General features: G+C 52.7%; 1 protein-coding gene across 2 annotated transcripts; it reads left to right on the top strand.

Moving 5' to 3' along the window:
- Positions 1–842: 842 nt before the first annotated feature.
- Positions 843–23,815, top strand: HNF4A (hepatocyte nuclear factor 4 alpha). 2 transcript variants are annotated; one of them, XM_047069104.1, is made up of 10 exons: positions 843–957; positions 4,788–4,962; positions 6,096–6,190; positions 11,319–11,425; positions 12,141–12,296; positions 15,674–15,761; positions 16,913–17,068; positions 19,656–19,892; positions 22,430–22,552; positions 23,673–23,815. In XM_047069104.1, exons 1-10 carry the CDS (start codon positions 843–845, stop codon positions 23,813–23,815), a joined length of 1,395 nt encoding a protein of 464 aa, XP_046925060.1. The 2 variants fall into 2 exon arrangements, with proteins under 2 accessions (XP_046925060.1, XP_046925059.1); XM_047069103.1 differs by having other exon boundaries at positions 22,430–22,582.
- Positions 23,816–26,317: the final 2,502 nt, after the last annotated feature.

Genomic DNA, 26,317 nt, shown 5'->3' with positions numbered 1-26,317 from the left:
GGGGGTAGGCGCCTGAGTGTAATCCAGGTCTGTGGGGCTGCAAGCCTCATCTCTGGCTGTCTAGGGAGGTGGGGGAAGGAACCAGGAGGAGGTGACGTCTGACCTGAGCAGCTGGTGCTATGGGGGCTGGTGGTGGCCATAGTGGGGTCATGGAGAGCAGGGTGGGGAACCAGGGGTGAATCCATGCTGCTCCCCAGGGAGATGGGAAACTGGAAGTGAGTTCCCAGGAGGAGAATCTAGAAGACTGGTGTCTGGGCCCTGGGATTTAGGTTTTTAATTCATGTGCCACAAGGCAGCTCCATCTCAAGAGCATTGAAGGTAGAAGTCACTGATTTGGGAGGTTACTGAATTAGGGCATCTTGGAGGTGGGCTGCCAGTGTCTGAGCACATCAGTTAGAATGCCGGACTCGGGGTGACAGTGACTTGGGGGCATGGCTGAGTCAGGGGTCAAATGAGTGCCGGTGAGTTAGCGTGCCCGTTTTACAAAAATCCATACCTGAATATCGGGGAGTTAGGGCCCCAGCTGTTGTAACAGCACCCTGGTGTCCACCGGGAGCCAACAAACAGCCAAATCCCTGCAGCCCCGCCCAGCCTCTCCTCCAGTGGGGGAGCCGATTAACCATTAACCCCCACCCCTCCCCGGCAGAGCCTCCACCCCTTCGCAGGGGCTAGGCCAAGACTCCCAGCAGATCCTCCCAGAGGACGGTTTGAAACGCAGGAAGGCAGAGGGGGCCCCTGGGAGGAGGCGGTGGGAGGGCGGAGGGCGGGGGCCGGGGCTCTGCCCGGAGCCTTCGGGGTGGGCATCCTGGGCAGGGCAAGCGGCTGAGGTGTGGAAGGGGAGGATGCGCCTCTCCAAAACCCTTGTCGACATGGACATGGCCGACTATAGTGCCGCGCTGGACCCAGCCTACACCACCCTGGAATTCGAGAATGTGCAGGTGTTGACGATGGGCAATGGTAGGTGGGGACAGGTGTACCCAGGCGTGCCACTGGGGGCGGGTATGCCCAGATACCGGAGCGTGTCTGTGGCACTCGACGCTGGGCCGGGGGGAGAATGACAGAAAATGGCAGGTTGGGCCTATAGGCCAGTATGGGTGTCGCCAGGTGAAAAAAATATGCCCGGGTACAGTGACCAGAGGCATTCTGGGTGCGGGAGGCCTGAGCGGGCAAGTCCCCAGTGAAAGTAGGCCCCGGGATTCCCGCCTGGCCCTTCTGGTCCCTGTTACCTCAAAACTAGGTCTGCTCAGAGCATCACTGGAGAGTGAGGACACGACCGTGAGCTACCCGTTGGCATCTGGCTCCAGTACTTGGGCCCAACTAGGCCCCTTCACGAACCCTTTGGGCGTAGGTCCCGAGACATGGAAAGGTGTCTTCTGTCCCTGAAGATGCTGGATGGAGACACAACCGGGTGTCTTTGGGACTTTCCTGGGGTGAACGCCCCACTTAGGAAGAAAAGGAGTTCTTAAGGGAAGTTTTGCTCAGTGAGATGCCATTCAGCAGTGAGTGCTGTGTGTGTGCTCATGACTTCCTCTTGGTGTGCATGCACCAGTTTCTGTGTAAGTGTGTTGGGTGGGGGTGTACCGTGTTGGCAAACACATTCCTTTGGGAATTCATTGGCGTATTTTTGCCCGTGTGTGCCTGTTCCATGTCGATTTCCATTTGTATTTGGTCATCGAGTGTGTCTGTGTCTGTTGATGTCTCTAGGGGCACATGTGTTTGTCTCGCTTATGTACATAGGCAGCAGTGAATGTATGTACATGTGCCACGGATGTGGGTCTGTTCGTGTGCCCTGTGCTTTCTGGATGCGTGTCCTGTATGCACGTTCTGTCTCGTGGCCCTGTTTGTACCCACCTGTCTACAGGTGCTCGGTGCACGTCCCTGTGCTGAGTGTCCATACTCTCTGGTAAACATGATTATGCAGACATGATATGCAGGGTTTTGATATTGCCGTTTGCCAAAGGAGATTCACATCAGCCACATGTCTGTTTCTCTCTGAGCAGATCTTCTTGTCTGAGTGTGTTTCTCCTCAGGTTTGTATATCCACTCCCATATCACCAAGAGCACATCTGAATCGGGTGGGAGGGTCTCTTCCACAAGGAGGTAGGGGAAGGGAGGAGGCCTGGAAGCCAGGAAGCTTCTAGAGGGGAAGGGCCCTAGGCCAGCCTCAGAGGAGAGGTGGCTGGCAGGTGGCCGAGGTCAGCCTGCCACCTGCCTTCCTTCCATGGCTGCGCGGCTTCAGCAGAGGTCTGTAACGCGTGTGGTCACTTTGGCTCAGCCAGAAAGATGTGACTGCCCTGCCCATGGTCGGCCTCACCAGCTGCTCATCTGCCCCTGCCATTCACTCACTGTGTGACCTTGGGCATATCATATCCCCTTTCTGGCCTCTCTATCTTCTGTAAAATGGGCTTAATCACCTCAGGTCTGCTGGCCAGCCGCCTTTTAGGAGTGTCTGCATAAGGGAATTGAGGAGACAACACACAGGAAATGGTAAACAAGAAGCTTCTGCACTAGGCAGAGTGTCGTGTGACCCTGCAGGGACATTGTGTGCTGTCACACTCCAGGCCACTTCCCAGCCCCAGACTACTCCCTGGGGCCAGCCCCATCACCCCTTCAGAGCCTACACCTCCCAGGAATCCTGTGCACTTGAGGCAGAGGCCGCCACTGGGTGTCCCCCAGACAGAACAGCCTCCCGCTCAGGAGCCAGAAGAATCTGGGCTCGGATACTAGCATTGATCCTTCCCAACTATGTGAGCTCTGCAAGCCATTTTCCTCTATGAGCTTCTGTTTCCTCATCTGTCAAATGGGAATAAATAATGGCGCCTGCCTCTCAGAGGTAACCAGAGGATTAAATAAGACAAGGCACCCGGCGCTTAGCACTGGTAACTGATCCCGGCCCCACATGGGTCTTCTCAAGAACGTTCGGCATCTGTAAGAAAGGGCTGTGTTTCCTTATGACGTTTGAAGGGGTCTGAGTGTTGGGATCCCATTTTAAATACATCCTGGGCTGGTGCCTCCAGGACTCCATGGAGAGATCCCCAGCCGTCCCCCACCCCAGATTCAGAAGCAGCAGCAGCAGCAGCAGCAGGGTCTTTGTTTATCAGAGGCCTCAGCAGGCACCCCAACAACAGCAGCACTGGCCAGAGTCGTCCAGCACCCCCCGGGGTGTAAATCTGCGTCCTCTACTTAATAAGTGTGATGACCCTAGACAAGTCACTTGTCCTTTCTGAGCCTTAGTGGGCTCACTTGGAGAATGGGGCTATCAGCTGAACCCAGGGGTGAAGTGATACGCCAGGCGGCACTCAGCCCCTTCTGCCCAGGATGTAGGAAGCCCTGCCCCCAGCCTCCACCGAAATGGCCAGGAGTTGTGGGGGTCATATCTCCCCAGGGGCTGGGGGAGGTGAGGCTGAGGGAGAAAGGGCACCGACACGGCTTAACAATTATCCCCATCTCCGGGAATAATTCACCAAGTGGAGGGGGCTGCGCCCCCGGGCACCCTCAGGGGTCTAGGAGATGTTCAGCCAGGCGACAGCAAAGATGCAGCGGTGTCCTTTTATGCCTGGAGGTTGGACAACACCTGCTCCAGGAGTTTGATTTTGCAGGAAAGATTTTATTTCACAAATGCTGATACAGTGCTTTTTATGTACCACGCACGTCACATACATTGATTCACTGAATCCTCGTAGGAGTCTTAGCCGACGACACATGGCTAAGAAGTGGGCAAGCTGAGACTGAAGCTTGGCAGGAGGGCTACAGAGCGCGTGCTCTTGACTGCAGCGCGACGCCCCTCTCCGGTTCTCAGTGGGGTGTGCCCTGGGAACTCAAGGTCAGATTCAAGGTTTCTATGCAAACACGTGTGCGTGCCTGACTGTATGGTGTACATATGCACGCGTTTTTCTGGGGAGATGGCCCATGGCATTTAGTATCTTCTCCAAGAGGTGGAAGATTTGCTTACAAAAATATGCTTCAGCTAATGAAATTAACAAAAAAAAAAAAATTGGAAACAACCAGACCAGTCGAACCACCACCTTTTACAGTTAGGGAAACTGAGGCCCAATACGACTTGAAGCGAGGGAAAGGAATTTGTCCAAAGTCACAGATGAGTTAGCAGCAGCAGCAGCAGTAGCACCCAGGACTCCAAGAACTCCATCCCCATCTTTGCCACTTGCCTCATATCCCCCTTCTCAGATTTATAGAGATGCAGTAGATTTTGCCTCTGGGACAGGACATATTCTGGAGGTACCCAGATCCTTGCCACGACCCTCCCAGCAGGACAAATGGGCCACTGTCTTTGGTGCGTGTCTTCCTGTTCCCCGGGACAGTTCGCAAGGTGTGTGGGTACATTGAGAAATGAGGGACAGGACCTGAGCAGGGTCTGAGTAGATGCTACGGTGTGTTTGTCCCTTCCACAGCCCCCTCGGCCCCGTCAGTCACGGTCTGTAAGGGTCAGATGCATCGGAGCGGGTGGCCAGATTTTCATTACTTCCCAGAGAAAGCTGGGCCCAGCTCTCTCCACCTTGGGGAGAAACAGGTCCTCACAAAGGACTCTGTGAAGTCAGTGTCACAACCATCCCTAAGTAATGATGCAAAACGGGCATTCCGCATGCCAAGGGACTTGCCCAAGGTCATTGGGGGAGTGGGAACCTCGGTCTGAATGAGGCTGAAGCCCCGGGGTGAGATCCCCATAACGCTCATATTGGTTTCTGAATCTAAACCACCAGGGGTGCAGGGCCTCTGGGACGTGAATTTCTGTCCCTCCTGAGCTCTCACTCTTGTCTCCTCTGGTGCAGACACATCCCCATCAGAAGGTGCCAACCTCAACGCACCCAACAGCCTGGGTGTCAGCGCCCTGTGCGCCATCTGTGGGGACCGGGCCACAGGGAAACACTACGGTGCCTCCAGCTGTGACGGTTGCAAGGGCTTCTTCCGGAGGAGTGTGAGAAAGAACCACATGTACTCCTGCAGGTGAGGAGCCCCTGTTTGGAGCCTTGATTTCTCTAGCTGGAAAGTGAGTCCACTTGAGCTAATGATGTTCCCCAGTTTGTCTACTCCCGGACTAGGTCCCAGAAACAACCTCCTTCTGAGGACTTAAAGCTTCTTCTGGTTTCTTAGGCTTTGGGGATCCAAATGGGAACATCCATTCTAGGAACCTCATTTACTGAGCATAAAGCTACCAGCTGCCCTTTACTGAGCACTTACTATATGCCAGACAAACTGAATCTTTGCATGTATTTAACTGGCCCCGCAAGCCCATTGTTACTTTTCTTATTTAGCAAATGAGGATCCATGAGGCTTGGGATCAAGCCCACTGTGAAGCCTCAGAGGATGGGGCCCATCCCTCAACCCGATGCTTTTCCTGGGGCAAATAGGGGATTGGCCCCAGGCCTTTCCATATACCCCAAGGGCTTCCCAAAGCCTTCCTCGGGATCCTGCCTTCAAAAGCATCTCCCATGGTGAGAAACAACAATAATAAAATAATGGCATTCGGTTATGAGTATTTGGCATGTGCTGACGCTGTGCCAAGCCCCGTCCACATATTATCTTATTTCTACCTGTCAACACCCCTCTGACATGGTGACTATTATTCTTCCCATTTTATAGATGAGGAAGCTGTGGCTTGGAGAGGGCCAGGAATTTGTCCAAGGTCATCCAGCTTGAATGAATGGCAGAGCCCAGGATGATACTGAGGGCTCCACCCATAACCCCTGTGGGGCACTGCCTCTGTTTATGTCCCCTCCAGGGAGTCACTTATGTGAACCAAGTATTGACTCTGAACCATAACCAGGAGCCTGCTCTGGGCTCTATCACATTCTGTGATAGCAGTGCCCTGGTACTCAAGGGGCTAGAGTTTCCAAACTCAGTTCTACCACCAGGTCGAGCGATCCTGGGCTACAGGTCACCTCTCTGAGCCTCAGTTTCCCCATGTTCAGCAGGTCAGGGTTGGATTCTCAGAGAGTCCCTAGGGCCTTTCTCGTGGTTCACATAGCTCCTGTGATGGAGGCAAGGAGGCTGGGAGTCAACAGGTGGCCAGGGTTCTAGTTCAGTCCTGGGATGGGAGGGCCGTCCCTTCTCCATCCAACCATCCAAGCCCTCTTCAGATTTAGTCGGCAGTGCGTGGTGGACAAAGACAAGAGGAACCAGTGCCGCTACTGCAGGCTCAAGAAGTGCTTCCGGGCTGGCATGAAGAAGGAAGGTGAGCCTCGGCCCTCCCCCTCCCACCCCACCGCCCCACCCACACCCGCAGTCCTGGACAGTCATTTACAACTGCGACCACACTTTATGACTCGGCGACAGGCTCCAGGGTGAATGGCTAATGGCTGAGAGGAGGGAGGGCCTGGCAATCTGACCACAGGGAGGGGCTGGGCTTGGTCTTGAGAAAGATTGGAAGAGATAAACGCGCACTCTGGGGCGCTCAGGTTCCCAGCCGTCACCACCCGTACCTGCCTCACCGCCACGGGAAGCCCATTTGGGCGTTTTCTCTTAATATACTATTTCGAACAGGAAGAGAGCAGAGAATGACATTACACACGTCCACGTATCCACCATGCAGACTCAGCAAATGTGGACAGCGTGGGGTGGGAGGTGGGGGCTTTCTTCCTGAGCTTCCGGTCCCAGGGACAGGTGCACCCGTTCCTTAGTTTTCAGTGTTGAGTATCAGGTGGCCCAAAGTTTTCATGTTTTAGGGAATGGGAACGAGGTGTCAGACTTGACCTGGGTGGAGGCAGAGGGGAAGACCAGAGCATGTTTATTAAGGTCTTTCCAGGCCTCCTGCCACCAGCAGATGCCAGTCACTGGGCTGGGCTTTTCCACGAGTGATGACGTGGCACCCTAGGTGGCCGGGGAATTGTCATTCCCCCTCTTCCTGGAGGAGGGAACCGAGGCCCAGAGTGGTTCAGCAACTTGCCTAAGGCCACACAGCTTGTCAGTGCAAGATCCGAGGTTTGCACCCAGTGCTCCAGACTAGAGTTCAGTGCTGTCTCGTGGTCCCTCAACGCTGCCTCCTTTATGACCTCCAGACCTCAGGAACATTTAAAATATTGGCAGCCTGAGCTCAGGAAGCAAAAATCCTTTAACTTCTTCATCTCCTTCTCCCCTCCACTCCCCTCCCCCAGCTCGGGCACCAGACCTTCACCCCTAGCCTGCAGCCATGTGGCACACCCAGCCCCCCGTCCAGTCCTGTATGACACCCCCTGACACACCGCACCCCAGGGCAGGAAACTGGGACCCGCCTGCCCAAGCCGACTTCGCCCAAGCAAAGGGAGGGCACCCCTCCCCGTCTCTGCCTCAGAGCCCCTGTTCTCCCCGACCCCTCCCTAGGACGTATGTCTGCATGCCACCCCTGAGGGGACTTGCTCATGAGTCCTGTTAGGGAGTTGGGCCTGCTGACCCCTATGAAGCAGTGGGTGGTCCCCAAGGTCCCCTCCTATTGCCAACTCCACCATGGTAGCTCCCAGATCTGGGAGGGGTCGGGGACTCTCAGATGGGGAGGGCCTTTTTCAAAGGTCGACACCCCCCACCTCCCCCTACCCAGTTCTCAGTGAGGTCGAGTCTCTCTCCTCCGAGTTGGGTACCACATTGTGGAATGAGGAATGTGAGAGGCGGGACTGTGGCATGTGGATGAGTGGCTGGAGGCAAGGACAAGCCTGAGAACTGCAGTCTCGGGGCCTCGTGGTCTATGGTTCTCACAGCCGGTGGTTTTACTCCCCAACAGCCTAAAGTTTCAAGTTCGAGAGCGTGGATGTCTCATGGTAAAGTTTCAGGCCTTGTGACAGGCAGGCAGCAGAAGGATCGACAGCCTTCCTGGGCCGTATGTGGCCTGGTGCCTGCACGTGCTCAGTCTTCATATGTGTCTCTTGCTAAACCTCCAGAGGCGTTGGCATGGGTGTCACTTCAGGGACATTCCTTCTGGACTCTGGTTTTCCCATCCATAAAGTGAGGAAGATGATAATGGTGCCTTCCAGCTCTGTGAGTCCAGCTACACACTCACTGATGTACCACTCCCCATGGGGACATGTGTGTTTGTTCCCTGGTCCTCCCCTTGAGCTGCCAAGGAGACAGCAGACCCGTGTCCTGGCTCCTGGAAGGGGAAGGGGAGTTCCAGGCCGTTCTGCCTTGGCATAACCTTGAAAATAGCCAGTGCTTTATGGCTCAGGGAAGGCAGCTTTATGCCAGGAGGATGGGAAGATTGGCTGATGGCAGGTGAGTGTCAGCCTGTAGATGTTGATGCTTATTTGTACGCCTTGGTCAACCGGAAGATCATGATGCATGCAGTAGCTTGGTTGCTTCGAGACTAGGCCAGGGCAGAAAAGTAGTCAGTTGCTGTCACCGTCAAGCTCTGGGAAGAAAGAGGATTACCAGGTCTACCCAAGTCTGCTAGTCCCAACACCCCTCGTCAGCCTGCTGGGAAGTCCTCAAAGCCAAGAGAGATTCTCAGTGGAAGCCTCCATGATCCAGAGACTTGGGACAAGTTTTCATTTCTCTTCTTTGATGGCCTTAGGATTCAGGAATTGAAACCCAAAAGTGGTCCCTGATGACAGGAAAGCATTTGCTGCAAACACAGGATTTACAGACCGGCCGGGCATATGCAAGGGCGTCAAATCTACCCCCTCCCTACTTTACAGATGGGGAAATTCAAGCCAGACAGGTGACATGATTGGGTGGGGTCAGGACTAGAACTTGGGCTCCCCTGAGCTGGGCAGACACCAAGCTCCCTGGATGGACATTGGGAGGCTCAGCCTGGAGGCATCTTCTCTGGTCTAGGTTCCTGAAACTTCCTCTTGACCACAGGGAAGGGCTCCAAATCCCACAGGCCTGTGAGTCTTGGCCAGAGGTTATTCCATGGTGGCCAGAAGTGGGTTCCCTTGAAGGGTCGAAGACTCTGGGGAGAAAGCTGGGGGTCAGTGGGCCCAACAGTAGGTCTTGAATTCTCTCCTATAACCTGAGACAACACCTACCTGGGTCTTGACTGGCAGACCCGGGACAAATACCCAGCTCCTGGACGGAAGCCCACTCAGGAAGCTGGGCCAAGGGTGGGTGCAGCAGGTACAGGTTGGTGGTGGGCCGGGGCAGTCTGATGGGTCTTTCCTCAGAACCCCAGCCCAGCCCCCCATGGGCCCCGTCCAGGGGTTCTCTGGGAAGACAAGCTCATCCTCCTCTCTGCCTCTGGCCGGGTCGGTTAATATTCAATAGAAGTTACATTAGGTCCCCGACCCTGCTAATACTGAGCAAACATTTGGAAAACATCATTCCGTGACTGAGCTCTCGCTGGGCACTGATAACACCGGCTAACCTTGAGGAGCCCAATCCGCAGCTGCTGACAGTGGCCCTTTTATTGGGCCCGCCTCCACTCGGCGCCCTGGTGGGTGCGGGCGCTGGCAGCCATGGGAGGGGTGTCGGCGGCAGGCAGGGCCACCACGTGTGCAGGGGAGCAGTCCCAGGAGCCGGTCCTCTCCCGGGAGGTGGGTCGCAGGAGAGATTTCTTACCTGGGACATCGGTCATACCCCACCCACTCCGGGGCTCCGTTCAGACTCTTTGATTTTCATTCTCCGACTTCAAGACTGTGTGAAATCGAGAGGAAGCTGGATGGCTGCAATGTGGGGGTCCCGCGGAGAGAGAGGGCATCGGGCCCAACTGGGAACCAGAACTTGTTGCATTCACCTGACAAACACGTACTGAGCACCCACTGTGTGCCAAGCTGTGTTCTAGTCACTGGGGCTACGGCAGCGAACAGGACCGTAGTGCTAGCGTTCTGGAGCTTTCCTTCCCATTGAGGGACAGAGAGTAAAGAATGAACAAAGGATTCTACAATAAGGGCCCCAAAGAAAAGTGAAGCAGTGTAAATAAAGGGCAGAGCATGAGGGAGGGATGCCACGTCGGGCAGGGTGGTCAGAGAGGGTGTCTCTGGGAAGGTGACGTTGGCACGGAACCAGGCGAGAAGTCAAGAGGCTAAGCTGGGGGGTGGGGTCAGAATCCTTGGCAGAGGTGCTGAGCGAGAGCGGGTGGAGTGGGACCCGAGAAGAGGGGCCACGGTAGGGGTTGTGGCTTCACTCCGCGTGGGCTGGGGAGTCACTGGTTTTGAGCAGTGGGGGATTGTGACTGAGTTCAGTGTTAGCGGATCCCCTCATCTTCTGCGAGGTGCCCAGACGGTCAAGGCGAGGCCAAAAGCAAAGAGACCAGGGAGGAGAGCCTGAGCTGCTCGAGGGAAGACGTAGCAGGGTCCAGACCGGAGCGGGGGGCGGGGGGGGGGCACGCGTGGACTCTGTGGGGATTCCGGACAGCACGTGGGCGTGAGCAGAGGCGGCCCGTGAAATAAAGGGAGGACTCCCAGGCTGGGAGAGGAAGAATAAACTAGCCTATTCCTGACGTGGGCAAGACTGAAGAGGAGCGGGTCTGGGAGGGAAAAAGTTTAGAGATGGGGAAACCGAGGCCCCAAGAGAGGACTTGATTTCTACCAGCACACAGAGTAAGTGGCAAATTCCAGACAGCCACCCAGGTCTCCGGCCGCCTCGTGCTCCCTCCTGCCAGCTTCAGCAAAGCCTCGTTCCACAGTGAGGCCTCTTGGACTCTAGGGGACGGCCAGGGCAACAGAAGGTCCATCTTAAATCTTAGGCCAGGACTGACACGGATGGGGATGCGCAGGGAGGTGTGGGGGCCCCCGTATGTGGAGGCCCAGATCTCTGAGTTCCTGGAGGAGAGTGCACCGGTGGGACGGGAGGGGCCCAGGGCTGCTTCTTGCTGTCTCTGAGGTTAGCCTGGAGCACGTGCCAGGCAGGTGGGGGCCTCCAGATCCCCTTTTCCAGGCCTTCCGTCTCCGTGTTTAGGAACCCCTGGGCCATCTCTGTGTCACCCAGAGGCATTTTTTGCTTATTTTACCCACTTTCATCTGGGAAAAAAGGGACCCTTCTCCAAAACAGAGCTTAAACATCTGTCATCTAGACAGATCCCCTCTTCAATACTCAAGATCCATCTTAAACCCTCTCCAAGGCATCACTGTGTTGCATCCGTCCAGGGACGGGTGGATCACTCCCTCAGCACCCCATTGTGTTGGGGGCAGTTCTGGTGCTTCGAAGTTTCTCCCACGTGCTGGGTTGGAATGCATCTCTCCTCATTCCCACACGCTGAGCCGGGCTCTGCCACCTGGACGCTCCCTCCTATTCCCACCTCCAACCGTGTTTCCTTTACTCCAGTTCAGCCCTGCAGTATCTCCTGCTGGGTCGAGCTCTCTCCCCTCGCGCCTCACCCGCTCCTCAGCAGTCAGGGGACCACCCTCCCCTCCACCCCATCCCTGGCCTCCCTCCTCATCGCTCTCTCCTCCTCCCAGCTGTGCAAAATGAGCGGGACCGGATCAGCACTCGCCGATCAAGCTACGAGGACAGCAGCCTGCCCTCCATCAATGCATTGTTGCAGGCCGAGGTCCTGTCCCAGCAGGTACTGGGATGACCCTCTACCCACCTGGGGATCCCCCACACCAAGGAGGGGTCTCGCCTCCACCCCTGTCCTCTCCAGCCAGGTCCTGAAGCAACAGCTAGAAGGGTCCTGGGATATCACAGAAGGGAAACCGAGTCCAGTGTCACACAGCCAGTTGAGTAGCAAAGGCAGAACTCAAACTCGGGTCTGGCACACTGTGGCACTTTCTAGTCCATCCCTTTGCATGTATGCATTCTGCAGGCCAAGCAGAGTTTACTGTCATGAGGGCCTGAGATCACCTGAGCCCTAAGAGAACAGATTAGTGCACAAGCAGACAGATTAGCAAACTGGGGCTCAGCCCGCCCCTGCTTTGTGACCTTGGGCAAGTCACAGCACCTCTCTGGGCTGGTTTCTTTACCCATCAGATGAGGATGATGATTTTTGCCCTGCTTCTCCTGTAGGGCAGAGAGTCTCCTTGGGGTTCTAAGAAGCTGACATTGGGAATTGGGCAGCAGGTGAAGGCCCGGGGGGAGGCCTCCTCCCTCATAGCTGACTTCTTCAGCATCCTTTCTGCTCTCCACCTGCCTCTGAGCTTCCTCCGGAGCCTAGAAGGCATCTGTAGTCCATCTCCCCTTTTGCAGACCTGGAAACTATCTGGGGGGAGGGCGCTCTGTGCAGAGGACAGAGACTGTAGGAGGGCTTGGCCATCCTCAGCATTTTCCTTCTCTTCCCCCAGATCACCTCCCCCGTCTCCGGGATCAACGGAGACATTCGGGCGAAAAAGATCGCCAGCATCGCAGATGTGTGTGAGTCCATGAAGGAGCAGTTGCTGGTGCTCGTTGAGTGGGCCAAGTACATTCCTGCTTTCTGCGAGCTCCCTCTGGATGACCAGGTGAGAGGAGACATGGTCTGTGGGCAGTGGGGGCATTGGGCAGGTAGATCCTGCTGGCCCACCTGGGATATAGCCTTGGACTGGTTTGATTTTATTTAACAAAACACACATGGTGCTCGTGTGTGTCTCGAGCTGTTTAAATCACTATACAAATATTAACTCATTTAATCCATCCAACAGCCCTATGAGATAGGTACTATTATCATCCCCATCTTATAGGTGATGAAACTGGGGCACAGAGAGCTTAAGTAACCTGCTCAAGGTCACACAGCTAGTACCCAGCACAGCTGGGATTAGAACACTGTGCATGCAAGTGTGCTTTGGCGGTCAAGCTCCAAAGTCCAGGCTTCTAGCCACTGCACTCCTGCACGAGACAGGTCTCCTGGGGACATGTTGACAGGGCCCCAGAGCCAGGGATCAGGAGATTTGAGCTTGAGCCCTGGCTCTAAGACTGGTGCTTTGTGTGATCTTGGGCAAATTGCTTCCTCTCTCTGAGCCTCAGTTTTCTTATCTGTAAAGTGGGAATTATAATATCTGCTTCACAAAAAATTAAAGACATCACTATTTGAAATGATCATGTAACGGAGCACCTCCATTGTGCCCAGGCCGCAGCTGGCCTCCCTAAGTGTCACTTTCTTGTATCCCACCAAGATGGTTTCACTCAGCATTTTATTTCCTACGTACATTCTTTGGAATACCGAAAAGGTCCCAGGGAGGCACGGGTACATTTCTGAGGACAGGTGAGTTTCAGAGATATTGCAAATGATGGCTCCTGACTAGGCACCCCCTAGGCCTCTGCAGACACTTTCTGGGAAAGGGTTGCTGGACTGGGTCACCTTCTCAGCTGGGAGGGAGCTCAGGGGCACCAGTGGACAGCGCCCCAGACCTCAGCTCCTGGTGCATTTGCTTCTCTGGTGTGCACATTTGCACAAAACATTGGCAATGTATGTTAGTCTATTAAAGTTTCTGAGAAGTGAACTTTGTGAACTGAACTTTGTGAAACTGAACTTTGTGAAACTGAACTTTGTGAAACCCAGGTCTTCTCAAACTCCCCTGACCCCCAGACTCTCCTGGAGCACCTATTTGTATGCTAGGGTCGACACACTGTGGAAACACTGGTGTGGCTGGTCCTCACCTTCACACTGGGACCTGGATCGGATGCTCTGTCCCATAGATCCCTCCCCACTTTGGGAAGGATAACAGGCCAGGGATCTTGGCCAAGTTGTCCCTGCCTTTACCCCTGTTCCTTATGTGCTGGCCCTGGTCTCCTCTGCTGGAGAGTCTATATTAATGTTTAATCCCTTCTGCTCCTTCCCAGGGGCTCAGCAGGGCAATAAGATACCCCCAAGCTGAGCAATTGTTAACCTCAATTTCCCACCCAAACCTCCCTGGCTGGGGCTCAGAGCATTCTTAGAGAGCAGTGATGGGTGGCCAGCAACGCAGGACAATCATTAACATCCCCGCACCCCCTGCCTGCCCACCCCCAGAATAGCTGCCATGTCAGGAGGGCTCCCAGCTCCCCGTTCATGGTGTATAAGGAGCCCATCTTGCCCAAGATAGTTGGGACATACGTGGGAGAGTTGGGGGACACTGTCCTCCAAAGGACACCCCAAATCTGTCAACATTGCTCCAGGAGCCACTTTCCAAGTTTGTTTGCTTCTTCATTTGTTTTGGGCACCAATCCATTGAAACCCAGGAGGCTGGGTAGCACTGAATACAGGGGCTAAGGTCTAGAGAGGGAAAGCGGTCTGCCCCAGGTCGCAGAGCAAGGCAGCCACAGGGCTGGGATCTGACTGCAGGTCTCTTGCCCCCTCGGTTTGAGAGTCACTGGGGTCGGTGGCGAAAGCCCTCCACAGCACCTCGAGAATGGGAGGTGCTTGATAATAAGCATCCTTGGCCTCCTTTGTCCTGGTCGTAGAACATGGACTCACCTGCAGGCCTCTTTACCATTCTCCTCTTTTCTTGTCACCCTCATAAGGTGTGATCATGGGAGAATAGATGAAGAAGAGCTGGTGGCTGCCCAGGAGGGGCTGGATCTAGAAAGGAAGTTAACTAATTTGCTCATTCATTCATTCATTCATTCATCCCTTCACCCATTCCTTCCTTTCTTCTTTCAAATAAATATTTATTGATGGTTTATTGTGTGCCAGCTGCCTTCCATGCCCTAGACAATTTCGCCTCCTTAGAATTTCTCTGCCCTCCCCACCCAGTGTAGCCCCTCTTGTCCCATATCTCTTTATCACGTGACTCTCACCTCCCTCCATCTGTCTTGTCCTTCCTTCCTAAGAAGTGTCTGTCGCTTAGTAGGCACTCAACATTTGATAAATGAGAGAAGGAACAATCAAAACATTTTTGCGTCCTAGTTTAGCCTGCTAAAGAAGTCTCCAAAATTCCCCAATCCAACCTTGCAGACAAGATCGTTGAGGTGACCAGCCTGTGACTATTTTCACCAGTTGCCATTTTTCCCATCCTCTGGGCCTGACATAAACACCAAAGCAGATGGTTCGGAAAGGACTGACAGTGTCCTCCTGGCCGGGCCCCTGCCTCGGACTTCAGTCTTCCAAAGCTGCTTTGTCTTCTCTGCAGGGAAGGAATATGTCAAGCCCATCCCCTGCCAAGGACCAGTGCTCATGCCTTTGCTTTGGGAACCAACACCCATGTCCAAATGCTTGGAACTCACTCTCAGAATCCTAGAATCTTACAATGTCAAGTGAGCAGGTACCCTGGAGATCTTCCAGAGTAGGGATTTCCCAAACACAATTGCACATCAGAATCACTGGGGAGCTTGTTAAATACAGATCCTTGGGCCCACTTTTACAGACTCAGAATCTCTGGGAGTAGAGCCTAAGAATCTGCATTTTACAAAATACTCTTCATAATCTTCTGTAGCTGGTCCACGGGTAGGAGTTCGGGACCTACGGTTTTAGAACTTCCTGGCTCATAGACCCTCTTGAGAGTCTGATGAAACTCTGCTGCAAAAACAAAAACAAAAACACCCAGAATGTTGTTAAGTTTCATCAGGCACAGAAACAAGGCCCAGAGGGAAGAGGCAGCTTGCCCAAGGCCACAGTAGTTCAAAGATAAAGTTCGCATCTGGCCTCCTAGCTCTGAGTGCATGTTCTTTTCCCTTCCAGGTTCCTGTTGAACCTTTTCCAGGTTTTCTCCGTTGTGGGAGGAAGGCGACAGCTTTCTGAAGCCCTTTTATTGTAGTTCAGGCAGGTAAAGGCAAGGGAAGCATTAAGCCAGCTTTCCCAGGGTCACTGAGTTGGCTAGGAGCAACTTTCCAGGGGGTGCAGACAGCTAGGAGCAACTTTCCAGGGGGTGCAGACAGCTTTTCAGGAGTACCACAGCCAGACACCATCCATTTTCTCTTCCAGGTGGCCCTGCTCAGAGCCCACGCCGGTGAGCACCTGCTGCTTGGAGCCACCAAGCGATCCATGGTGTTCAAGGACGTTCTGCTTCTAGGTAAGCAGGCTGCCTGCCCCAGCCAGGGCTCTGCGGAGGGCATGCCTAGTATGGAATGCACCCGGGCACAGGAGACTTCCAAGGTGGCATGCAGGGGCAAGGGAGAAAGATCAAGAGTAGCCTCTTCCCAGGGCACCTGGGTGGCTCAGTCGGTTAAGCGTTTGACTCTTGATCTTGGCTCAGGTCATGATCTCAAGGTTTGTGAGATTGAGCCCCATGTCAGGCTGTGCACTGACAGTGTGGAGCCTTGCTTGGGATTCTCTCTCTTCCTCCCTTTCTGCCCCTCCTCTGCTTGCTTGCTCTCGTTCTCTCTCTCTCTGTCTCTCTCTCTCTCTCTCAAAATAAATGAGTAAACGTTAAAAAAAAAAAAAAAGGAATAGACTTTTCCCAGTGTTCCCATCTGGATCCTCTACTCAGATGCAAGAAGTGTGGACACCAGGCAAGGAAGGTCTCCAAGGTTAAAGTTAGAGCACAGTAGGGGTTATCCCTGGAATTGCCCTTGCACTCTGATGTGCTTTCTGGAGCAGGGGCAAGACGCAGCCAGGAATGGCACAAACCTTGGCCTCTGTCACGTCTGCTCCCATGGCGTGTTTATTTATTATTTTAGATGCTCGTATAGATCACACTATGGGCCAGATCCTAGTCTTAACTCTTTACAAACACTACTCCTTTAATACAACGACCCTAGGAGGTAGGCTCTGTTATTTATCCCCATTTTGCAGATGAAAAAAACTGAAGCACAGAAAGTAATTTATCCAAATATATATGGTTAGTTAGTGGTGGAACTGGATTTCAACCCCAGGCAGTCTAGTTCTAGAATCTGGGCCCTTAACCTTGATGTGTTGTTGCCTCCTAAGTGGCCCTTGAATGTCACTACTCTTACGGGTCATGTCAGAGAATAGAGCACGGGTGATGTGAAAGGCTCCTAGAAAGCCAGGCTCCAGGCCCAGTCCGATGACTTCAAGCAACTCATTCCTTTCATCTGGGCCTCTGTTTCTTCATCTGTGAAATGGGCATGATAATCCCCATGGGGCCTTCTCCCATGGGCACCAGTTGCATTGCAGCTGCAAAGGACAGGGCCTACGCAAAGCTGGAGAGAAGGGTACACCCAAGGGGGTGTCCTGATCCCCTTTCCTTCCCAACCCACCCAGGCAATGACTACATCGTCCCTCGGCACTGCCCGGAGCTGGCAGAGATGAGCCGGGTGTCCGTGCGCATCCTCGACGAGCTGGTGCTGCCCTTCCAGGAGCTGCAGATAGATGACAATGAGTATGCCTGCCTCAAAGCCATCATCTTCTTTGACCCAGGTACAGTCCGCCCCTCCTTCCCACCCCCGATGCTCCAGACCCTCTGTCACACTTCTCCTGTGGTGTGCCCTACATTCACAGCCTCCCTCTGCAGGACAACAACTGGGAGAGGCTGTTTGCATTTGCTGTTTCCCAGACGAGGAAAACCAGGTTCAGAGAGCTGATGTGCCTTGACAAGGCACATGGGCTCCAGGGGCTTGGTTCTGTCCTTTTTCTCCTTTCCCTTCTGTCCCCTCCTCCCTTCCTCCTCTCCCTACCTCCTCCCTTCCTTCTTTTCTTTCCTTTCATCTTTTCTCTTTCCCTGAAACGTTTTTACCAAAATAATATCTGCACACATTTAAATTCAAACAGTCCCCCCACTCCACATTCCCTGCTAAAGCCTCCTTCCCGGGGGGCACGATTTCTGATTCTTTTAACTGTTTCTTCTGGCTCTAAATAAAATGCTAAGCCTTCTCCTTCTTGATGTAGCTGTTTCCGATCGCAGTTGCCCTCCTACACTCGTGGAGGATCTCACTGTTCTCTTTCGCCATTCCGTCTTCTCTCTCCCATCTTCTTCCTATATTTTCAGGGCTAGTTTGGTGTCTGCTGATTATCTTTACAATGTTGTTGGCTCTCCTCTCCCCATCCCATCTACTGACTTTCCACCTGCATTTTTACAGAATGTCCTTATAGTTATGTCTTTGTGCAAAGCCCGATTTCATTTTACCATATCAAGATGCCTGGACTTCAAAGGCTTGCTTGCTAACTTACCTCCTTACATGTTAGAGGGGACCCACCATGTGCCCAGGCATTGCCCACTGCCCTTAGTGCTAGACCCCACCAACATGGAGATCACCTCCGGTAATAACGGTAACGAAGAGGAAGATGACCACAGTTTCTGGAATGCTCACTAAGGCACCATTCTAAAGACTTGATGTGGATTATGCCACTTCTTGCTTGCAACACGGTACCTCTGAGGTAGGAATTGTTATTATCTCCATTTTGCAGATAAAGAAACTGAGGCACAGGGAGATTGGCTAATTTGCCCAAGGTTACACAACCAGGAGATGGCAGAGCTTGGATTTGAACTTTAGACTATCTAGCACTCAAACCTATATTCTTACCTACTGCACACTCTTCCCCATTTCTTGAAGGGTAAGACTTCTGGTTCTAGTTTCCTTGAGCACCTGGCCCAGGCTTATCCTCTGCAGTGCTCAGCACAGAGCTGGACAGGTAGTAATTGCTCAATAAGATGGATTATTGATGCTGAGTCAGGGTTAGCAACCTGGCTTGGAGGGCCAGGTGACCTAGTATAGGGCCTGGCATGTAGGTGATGCTCCATAAATGTTTGTTGACTGAATGAAGGAATGCACAAATATGGCTCAGTGGAGTGAGCCCTGGAATGGAAATGTGAGTGAAATTCTCTATCTGCAACTTACTTTTGCATTAAAGTGGTGATAAATGCATTACCTCCATAAAGGTTGAATTTAACTCTTGGACAACCATTTGAATCCCCTTCTAGGTTAAGGCTCTAGAATTTATCCATTGATTTTTTTTTCATTCATTCATCCTTCCATCCATCTACCCATCCCTTCATCGAGTTACCTATTCAACAAATATTGACCATGCATGGTGCTAGGTAGTGGATTTAAAATGACAAACAAGGGGCTCCTGGGTGGCTCAGTCAGTTAAGTGTCTGACTTCCGCTCAGGTCATGATCTCACGGTTTGTGAGTTCAAGCCTCACATTGGGCTCTGTGCTGTCAATGCAGAGCCTGCTTCAGACCTCTGTCTCCCTTGTTCTCTGTCCGTCCCCTGCCTTACACACACACACACACACACACACACTCTCTCTCTCTCTCTCTCTCTCTCAAAAACAAATAAGCATTTAAAAAATTTAAAACAACAAACAAGACATGCTTGCCCACCCAGAGCTCATAGCCTGGTGGAAGAGAGTTACATCCCGTGTGGCCACTAGCGACAGAAAAGCCACAGAAATCTGGGATATGATGGACACTCATAAAGCAGGCTTGGGAGGGTGGAATGGAGAATGCTTCCTGGAGGAGGTGGAACCTAACCTGAGACCCCAGGATGACACAGGCAAGGGAGCAGGGAAACAGGGAGACTCTTCTAAGGCAGCGGGAGCAGCATGAGCTGAGGTCTGGTCAGTGGGACCTCAATGCTGATCAGGAGCCCCAAGTCCCCATCATGGATCTACCAACAATTGGATGTATGACCTGGGCCAAGTCCTTTCCCTGCTCTCTGCCTCATTTCCCCGTGTGTAATGAGGAGGTTGCTTGGTGCCCTCGTGGGTAAGTTCTTGAAGTCCTACTCCTCCCACCCCCCACCCCCATCTCCTGGTTCTGCATCTCAGGAAATGTGACAGAAATGCTTTTCTGCCTGCGTCCAGGAAGCTACAGATGTGCTAGTGTACCCAGGTTCCTGAGGACCCCAAATGCTGTCCTAGCACGGCTAAGGACTCCCTAGGTGACCTTGGGCCTCAAGACCCGCTCTCAGCCCCAGGAGTCAGGGGAGGGCTGGATCCCGGCTCCCCAGAGGCTCCGACTGGGCCCCCCTGCCCTCCCTCACCTGTGCCCTCCCCGTTGCAGACGCCAAGGGGCTGAGCGACCCGGGCAAGATCAAGCGGCTGCGCTCCCAGGTGCAGGTGAGCCTGGAGGACTACATCAACGACCGCCAGTACGACTCGCGCGGCCGCTTCGGCGAGCTGTTGCTACTGCTGCCCACCCTGCAGAGCATCACCTGGCAGATGATCGAGCAGATCCAGTTCATCAAGCTCTTCGGCATGGCCAAGATCGACAACCTGCTGCAGGAGATGCTGCTGGGAGGTCCGTGCCAGGCCCAGGAGGGGCTGAGAGGTGGGCGGGCCCCCTGGCAAAAGATAAGCTTCATACCTAGGCCCCACCTCTCAGCTCCGTCACCTCCTCCCTCTGTGGCCTTGGCCAGATCCCTTAACCTACCTAAGCCTCAGTTTCCTCATCAGAAAAATGGGACCAACGGTCCATTTATTCAGGCACTGGGAACCTAGTGTGTGCCAGTCACGGTTGTAAGTGCTGGAGATTCAGCAGAGAACAAGAGCTCTGCCCTTCTGGAGGTTGCGTGTGAGTGCGTGTGTGTGTGTGTGTGTGTGTGTGCGTGCGTGTGTGCATAAGGGCTCATGGAAACTGACAATAACCAAAGGATAGCTAGAGATTTTGAAATAAGCAGGTAATATGATAGAGTGTAACTGGAAAGGGGTCTATTTTGGTAGGTTGTCCAACAGAGACAGACTTCTCTGAAGTGGGACTTTTGAGCTAAAACCCGATGGATGAAAGGAAATAGAGCATTTAAAAGCCAAAAGAAAAGCATTCCCGGCGGAAGTAACTCATGCAAAAGCCCTGAGGCAGGAGAGGTTGTGTGTTCGAGAAAGAAGGATAAGGTCATGAGATGAAAACTGATATGGGCAGACACCAAATCGGCAACATGCGGTCTTGTAGGTCACGGTCAGAAATTTGGATTTCATTTTCATTGCAGAGGAGTGAACATCAGACTACTCTTTTTAGCAAACTACTCTGGTTGCTAGGTAGAAAGTAAATTCCAGGGGTGGCACAGTGGAGGCAGGAGACCCCTAACCATTACTTGTCTCCAGGCCGGAGTAGGACAGTGAAAGCTGGGACGAAGGCATGACTGGAAGAACGCACAGGATTTGCTGATTGACCCGATGTGGGAAGCGAGGGAAGGGAAGAAACAAAGATGAAACCCACATGTTTGCTTTGAGTGACAGGGGCGCTCATGGAATAGCTTACTGAGATGAGGAAGCCAGGGGAAAAGCAGGTTGAGGCTGGGATGGTAGCAGCAGTGAGAGACGAGCCAAGAGACTGTTTAGACTTCAACAAAGCTGGAGATGACTGTAGATATCCAAGGGGAATTATCAGGAGGAAGTTGCATGTTTGATTGAGTCTGTTGCTCAAGCACAAGTGCAAAGCTCTGGAGGGAAGACAGCTTCGTGGTGCTCCAGCAGTTAGGGGCCATGGTGATAGATACTGAAAAGTGGGCATCAGTGAACTGACAGATTTAGCCGGGTTGAAGAGTTTTTGCAGTGATGGTACAAGAGGAAGTGGGCTGGGAGGCTAGGAAGCGGGATCTGAGTGAGGGTGCTTGAACTCAGGATTTTGGAAGTGATGTGGTTACTAGTGATGGCTTGGCCAAGGGCCACCTGGGCCTGCATTTGGGACTGGATCATTCTTTTTTGTGGGGGCTGTCGTGTACCCTGTTCGGCCACATCCCTGGCCTCGCTACCCATGAGATGCCAGTAGCACTCCTCAGCAGCACAGCCAAAAACATCTTCAGATATTATCAAATGTCCCCTGAGGGCCCCAGATCTCCCCCAGTTGAGAACTACTGTCAGATGATAACTCATTTCATTTTCACTTTGACCCTGTGAATTATGGATCGAGTGTCATCGAGATCCGGGTCAGGACAGGGGCACCTGACCGACTCGGTCGGCAGAGCCTATGACTCTTGATCTTGGAGTTGTGATCTTGAGCCCCATGTTGGGTGTAGAGATCACTTAAAAATAAAATCTTAAAAAAAAAAAAATAGGATCAAGATGGAGCTTGTGCTCTGTTGGGAGATAACAGGGCCCTGTAATCTCATCTCTGGGCCCTGTAATCTCATCTGGTTGTAGAATGGGACAATAATGATAATGATATCCACCTTATAGGACTGTGATGAGGGTTAAATTATTTTAAACATGAAAAGTGCTGTGAAACAGTACCTGGCACATATTAGATGCTCAATAATTGATAGCTATCATGGAAACAGTATACTTTAGAGGTCTCTTGCAAGCCCTAAAATCCCACCATTGTCACACCAGTGACCACAGCCATTACCAAACCAACCTATACCTTATATGGTATTATAAGAGCAAAAGCATAGAAATAGGGAAGTACAGGGAACACTCAGGTGCCATAAGTAGGTTTGGCTGAAGCAGAGGCTATCGGGGGGACAAGGCTAAAGGTGAGTTGGCACCAAATTCTTGAAGGATTTGCATGCCAAGGAGATTTGAAGGCCATTGGTTAAATCTCTTATATTAATAGTCAATCAATACACTATTCATTATAATATTTTGATCTCACAGCTTCCTTACACGCTCCTTCTTTCTTTCAACTTCTGTTCTCTTGGTTTGTTGGGTCTTCTCAGTACCCTCATGAAACCTATGGATAGGAGTGGTAAGCCCCAGCTTACTAATCCAGAAATAGGTAGCCAACAGGCAATGTCAGTATTGAATGAACAGGTTTATTGGCCACACCTGAAGATGTACCTCAAGGACCATGGTCTTTATCTCAGACTCTCCATCCTGATTGAGTCCCCTCTTTACCTGCAGGGTCCTCCAGTGATGCACCTCATGCCCATCATCCCCTGCACCCTCACCTGATGCAGGAACACATGGGCACGAACGTCATTGTTGCCAACACAATGCCCTCTCACCTCAGCAATGGACAGATGTGTGAGTGGCCCCGACCCAGGGGGCAGGCAGGTGGGCAACTTGAGCTCTACCCAGCAAGGGATGGGGTTGGGGGCCCCAGGGGGGAGCCAGGAGAAGGATGGGTCTAGAAGATGGGAACTGGGATACAGCAGTTCTCTGTGCTCCGGGGTAAGGAGTGAGGAGTGAGACTGGCCTTTTTTTAAGGCTGTTTTTTTCAGTGAGGTCCTTTACTCAGCAAGGTAATTAATAGCCTTTATTGAATGAAGCTGTCCTTGGGATGAGGGATCCATTGGATGAATATGTCCGTTGGGGCAAGAATTCCATTAGGTGATGTTGCCCATCAGGTAAAATTGTTCTTTGAAGTAAGACTGCCCAGTAGGTAAGACTAGCCATTATACAATTGGATGAGACTACTCCTTGGGTGGGGATGTCCACTGGGGGCCATATATACATATATTTCATTCTGAGGTGAAATCTCAGAAGTGTGAGTTTGTCACTGGACAAGTTCTTCAAAAAGTAAGATTATCATTGTGATGAGGAGGTTGTCCGCTAAAATGAGATTGCATTTCATTGAGATTGTTCTTTGGGAAAGTTGTCCATTGAATAAAGTTGGCCAAGTGGGTCATGGTCAAAGTTAACTTCCAAATGTGTGATGCTGTGAGGCCAATTAGTTTCCATTATCCATCTACCTAAATATCAAAGAAATAGTATTTTTTGAGCCAGTTGGCCAGACCCTTGGGTCTCATCAACTGTTATCCCTTCTCTCCAAGAAAGGATATTACTGTCACATGTCCCATTGTCCTCAAACAAAGTCAGACTTGGGCCCTGGTCTGGGAGAAGCAGCCCAGATCTCCATGTTAAATGGTGGAGGAGATGGGTGTTGGTAGGACCTAGGCAAAAGGCTCTGACCACACCTGGCCCATCTGCAGCCTCCCAGACTCACCATACTTAGACTTCGTGATCTGGAACTCAGAAGGTTTGAATTTTAAGAGACCTTAGAGATTATCTAGTTTAATTCTCTCATTTTATAGAAGAGGGAACTATGTCTCAGAGTGGGGGAAGAACCTACTCAGGAGTCTTCATTTATTCCCTAAAGGGCTGGAATTCTCAGCAGCCCCTGTCTGTCTCTCTGTCCTTCCAGCCACCCCTGAGACTCCACAGCCCTCACCACCAGGTGGCTCAGCGTCTGAGCCCTACAAGCTCCTGCCAGGAGCGATCGCCACGATTGTCAAGCCCCCCTCCGCCATCCCCCAGCCGACCATCACCAAGCAGGAAGTCATCTAGCAAGCCGCTGGGGGTCGGGGGCTCTGCCGGCCCCCCAGCCCCCTCAGAGAGCCCCGGTGGTCACTTGTTCACAGTGAAGGAAGCCGTGACAACAAGGCCAGTCTCAGGGCAGCAATGGAAAGGGCGAAGGGCCCAAGAACTTGGGCTGCGGGCCACATCCCATTGCTACCCTCCACCCCCTGCTCTGGATGATGGGGCTTTGACTTGGGGAGACCCCAGCTGGAAAATCCTCTGTTGCCTTGGACAACTCTTCTCTTGCCAAAGCCACTGCCTTCCCCTTCATCATACCTAACCCCAACTTCTTCACCCCCAAAGGACAACTCTCTGGAGATGACATGGGACCTTGCTTGGACATAGCTAGCTCCCTTTCCCCTCAGACCGGTACTTCTCTCCAAGTACTGTCCTAGTGCCCAGACACAAAACCCTTCAAGGCTGGGTCAGATCGGGGTCTCTGATCCCTCCCTGTCCTGCTGCCCCTGCCTGCAACGCTCCTCTCCACTTGCCACCGTCACCCACCTCAGCCATGCTAATTTCTCCACAGTCACCTCTCCAGAGGCTGAAGAAGACTTGCAGACAACCACCCGGTCATCCCAGGAGCATTTCTAAGGCACTAGCTGGGCTAGGCACAGTGTAGGAGACTGTTGAGAAGGAAGACGCCGTTCCACCTGTAACCCATGGCTCTTCCCTTCTTTGGGACTTGGGTGGGTACGGGGGTGATGCTGCCTACAGGCTGTCAACACCGAGAGGACAATCCAAGGTGGACAACTGCAACAGGAACTTGGAGGGACTAGGGTGGTCGGAGAAAGCACCAAGAAAGGGGCAGACTGCATTAGGCCTTTAAGGAAGGGCTGGATTTCAGCTAGTGGAGCAGGTGAGACACAGCATTCCAAAGTAGGGCAAACAGTCTGGGCGAGGACTCAGGTCAGAAGAAGGGCGTGGGGGGAAGGCAATGAAAAGACTGAGCTGTCTGGAGGAGGCTGGGGGCCTTGAACCCCAGACTGAGGCACTGAGACGTGGGCTCCTCGGCCATGACTAGCTGGGAGGATGTGCGGCGGGTCGGGAGGGAGCGGGCAGGCCAGATGGGGGCTGGTGATGCATGTGATGCAGGTGAGAGGGAAGACACCTGGAGACGGCGGTGAAGATGGATGGGTGCACGCGGCTCAGAAGGGTGTCAGGGAGGAATTGCCCCCCCAGGGCCCATCTCAGACTCTGCCTCATTCCTGGCGCTGTGTTAAGTGCAGCACATGCATCGTCTCTTTCATTGTTACCGAAGATGAAATTGAGATCTAAGTAGTTAAGTGACTTTTCTGGAACCCACAGTTAGTAAATGGCTGAGTCAGGATTTGATCCTGTATCTTCCTGGATCAGAACAGGAGCTCTTGACCACGGTGACTAAAAGGGCCCTTCTGTCCTCACCATGATCTAGTTTGAGGGGCTTCCTGCCCCTGTCGCCAGCCTCAGAAGCCAAAGTCTTATTCTTCCCAGGGGCCCCACCAATGCCCAGGACTAAGATTGGCTTGGAGCTACACTAATATCTAATCAGAGTCCAGCATCCTGTTTGCTGATGAAAAGGAGAAGTTATAATTGTTGGACTCCTTTTCTCTCCTCACTCCCCAAGTCCAGGGCGGGTGTCAGGGGTCTGGCTCTTGGGAGATGGACCAATATGGCCTGGCCATCTGGGAGCAGGATGGTTTGGGGGTAGTTCAAGGGAGGGATGAGAAGGCCTGGGTTTGAGCACATTTGAGAAACATTAAGCCCCAAGATGGAACAGTCAGCATGTCATGTGGAATTTTGGAGGCTTTGGGAAAATTCTGCAAAATGCCACTAAGCCAGTGGGAATGAAAGAGATGGGTCCTGTGGCTGGCACTGTGCCTAGGTAGGAGAGTGAACAGTTAGACTGGCTACCTACCCCCACCCCAGGCTGACCCTTCTGAGTGGATGGGGGGGCAGGACTCCAGTGCCCCCAGATTCCACCATTGGTGATGGCTCCTCTTTGTGAAAGAGGCATGAGGGGTTCAAGGGCAATATGTCCAAGGGAAACCTCTACATCACCAGTGGTCCCAGGAGCAGCCTACCCAAGCCACCAAGCCAAGTCCCTGGTGCCAGAGAGACTGCTCCCTACTCAGAGCTCTCAAGTCTTCCCAAGCCCCTCTCTGGGTCCCCAGAAATTCCAGCCAGGGAGCTCAGACTCATCTGGGACAAGGTGAGGAAGCTGGAACTATTCTGTCATTGCGGTCATTCCCACTCTTTGCTCCTCTGCCCCCCAAAGTCGCTCGGGCCTCTGTCATAGGAGTGAATCGAGTTAAGAGTTTTCCACAGGATGGAGTTGGAGTAGCAGTGGCTTTTAATAGTAGCAAAATCTTCTGGGTCAGGGGTTCAGTCCTTAGACCCAATTAACCCTGCCAGCAGGAGAAATCCATTCCATTAAAATAATTTTACTGTAACGTGGGAAGCACAAAACAAAGAGCAGTTTGCTTTTCTGATTCTGAGGACGTGGCATTG

The sequence above is a fragment of the Lynx rufus genome, unplaced genomic scaffold (genome assembly GCF_022079265.1).
Source record: "Lynx rufus isolate CCGP_SWC_20201006 ecotype Redwood Valley unplaced genomic scaffold, mLynRuf1.p SCAF_8, whole genome shotgun sequence".
In the NCBI taxonomy this organism is placed as follows: domain Eukaryota; kingdom Metazoa; phylum Chordata; class Mammalia; order Carnivora; family Felidae; genus Lynx; species Lynx rufus.
Note: the sequence above shows the minus strand (reverse complement) of the source record. Positions and strands in the feature narration are given on the sequence as shown.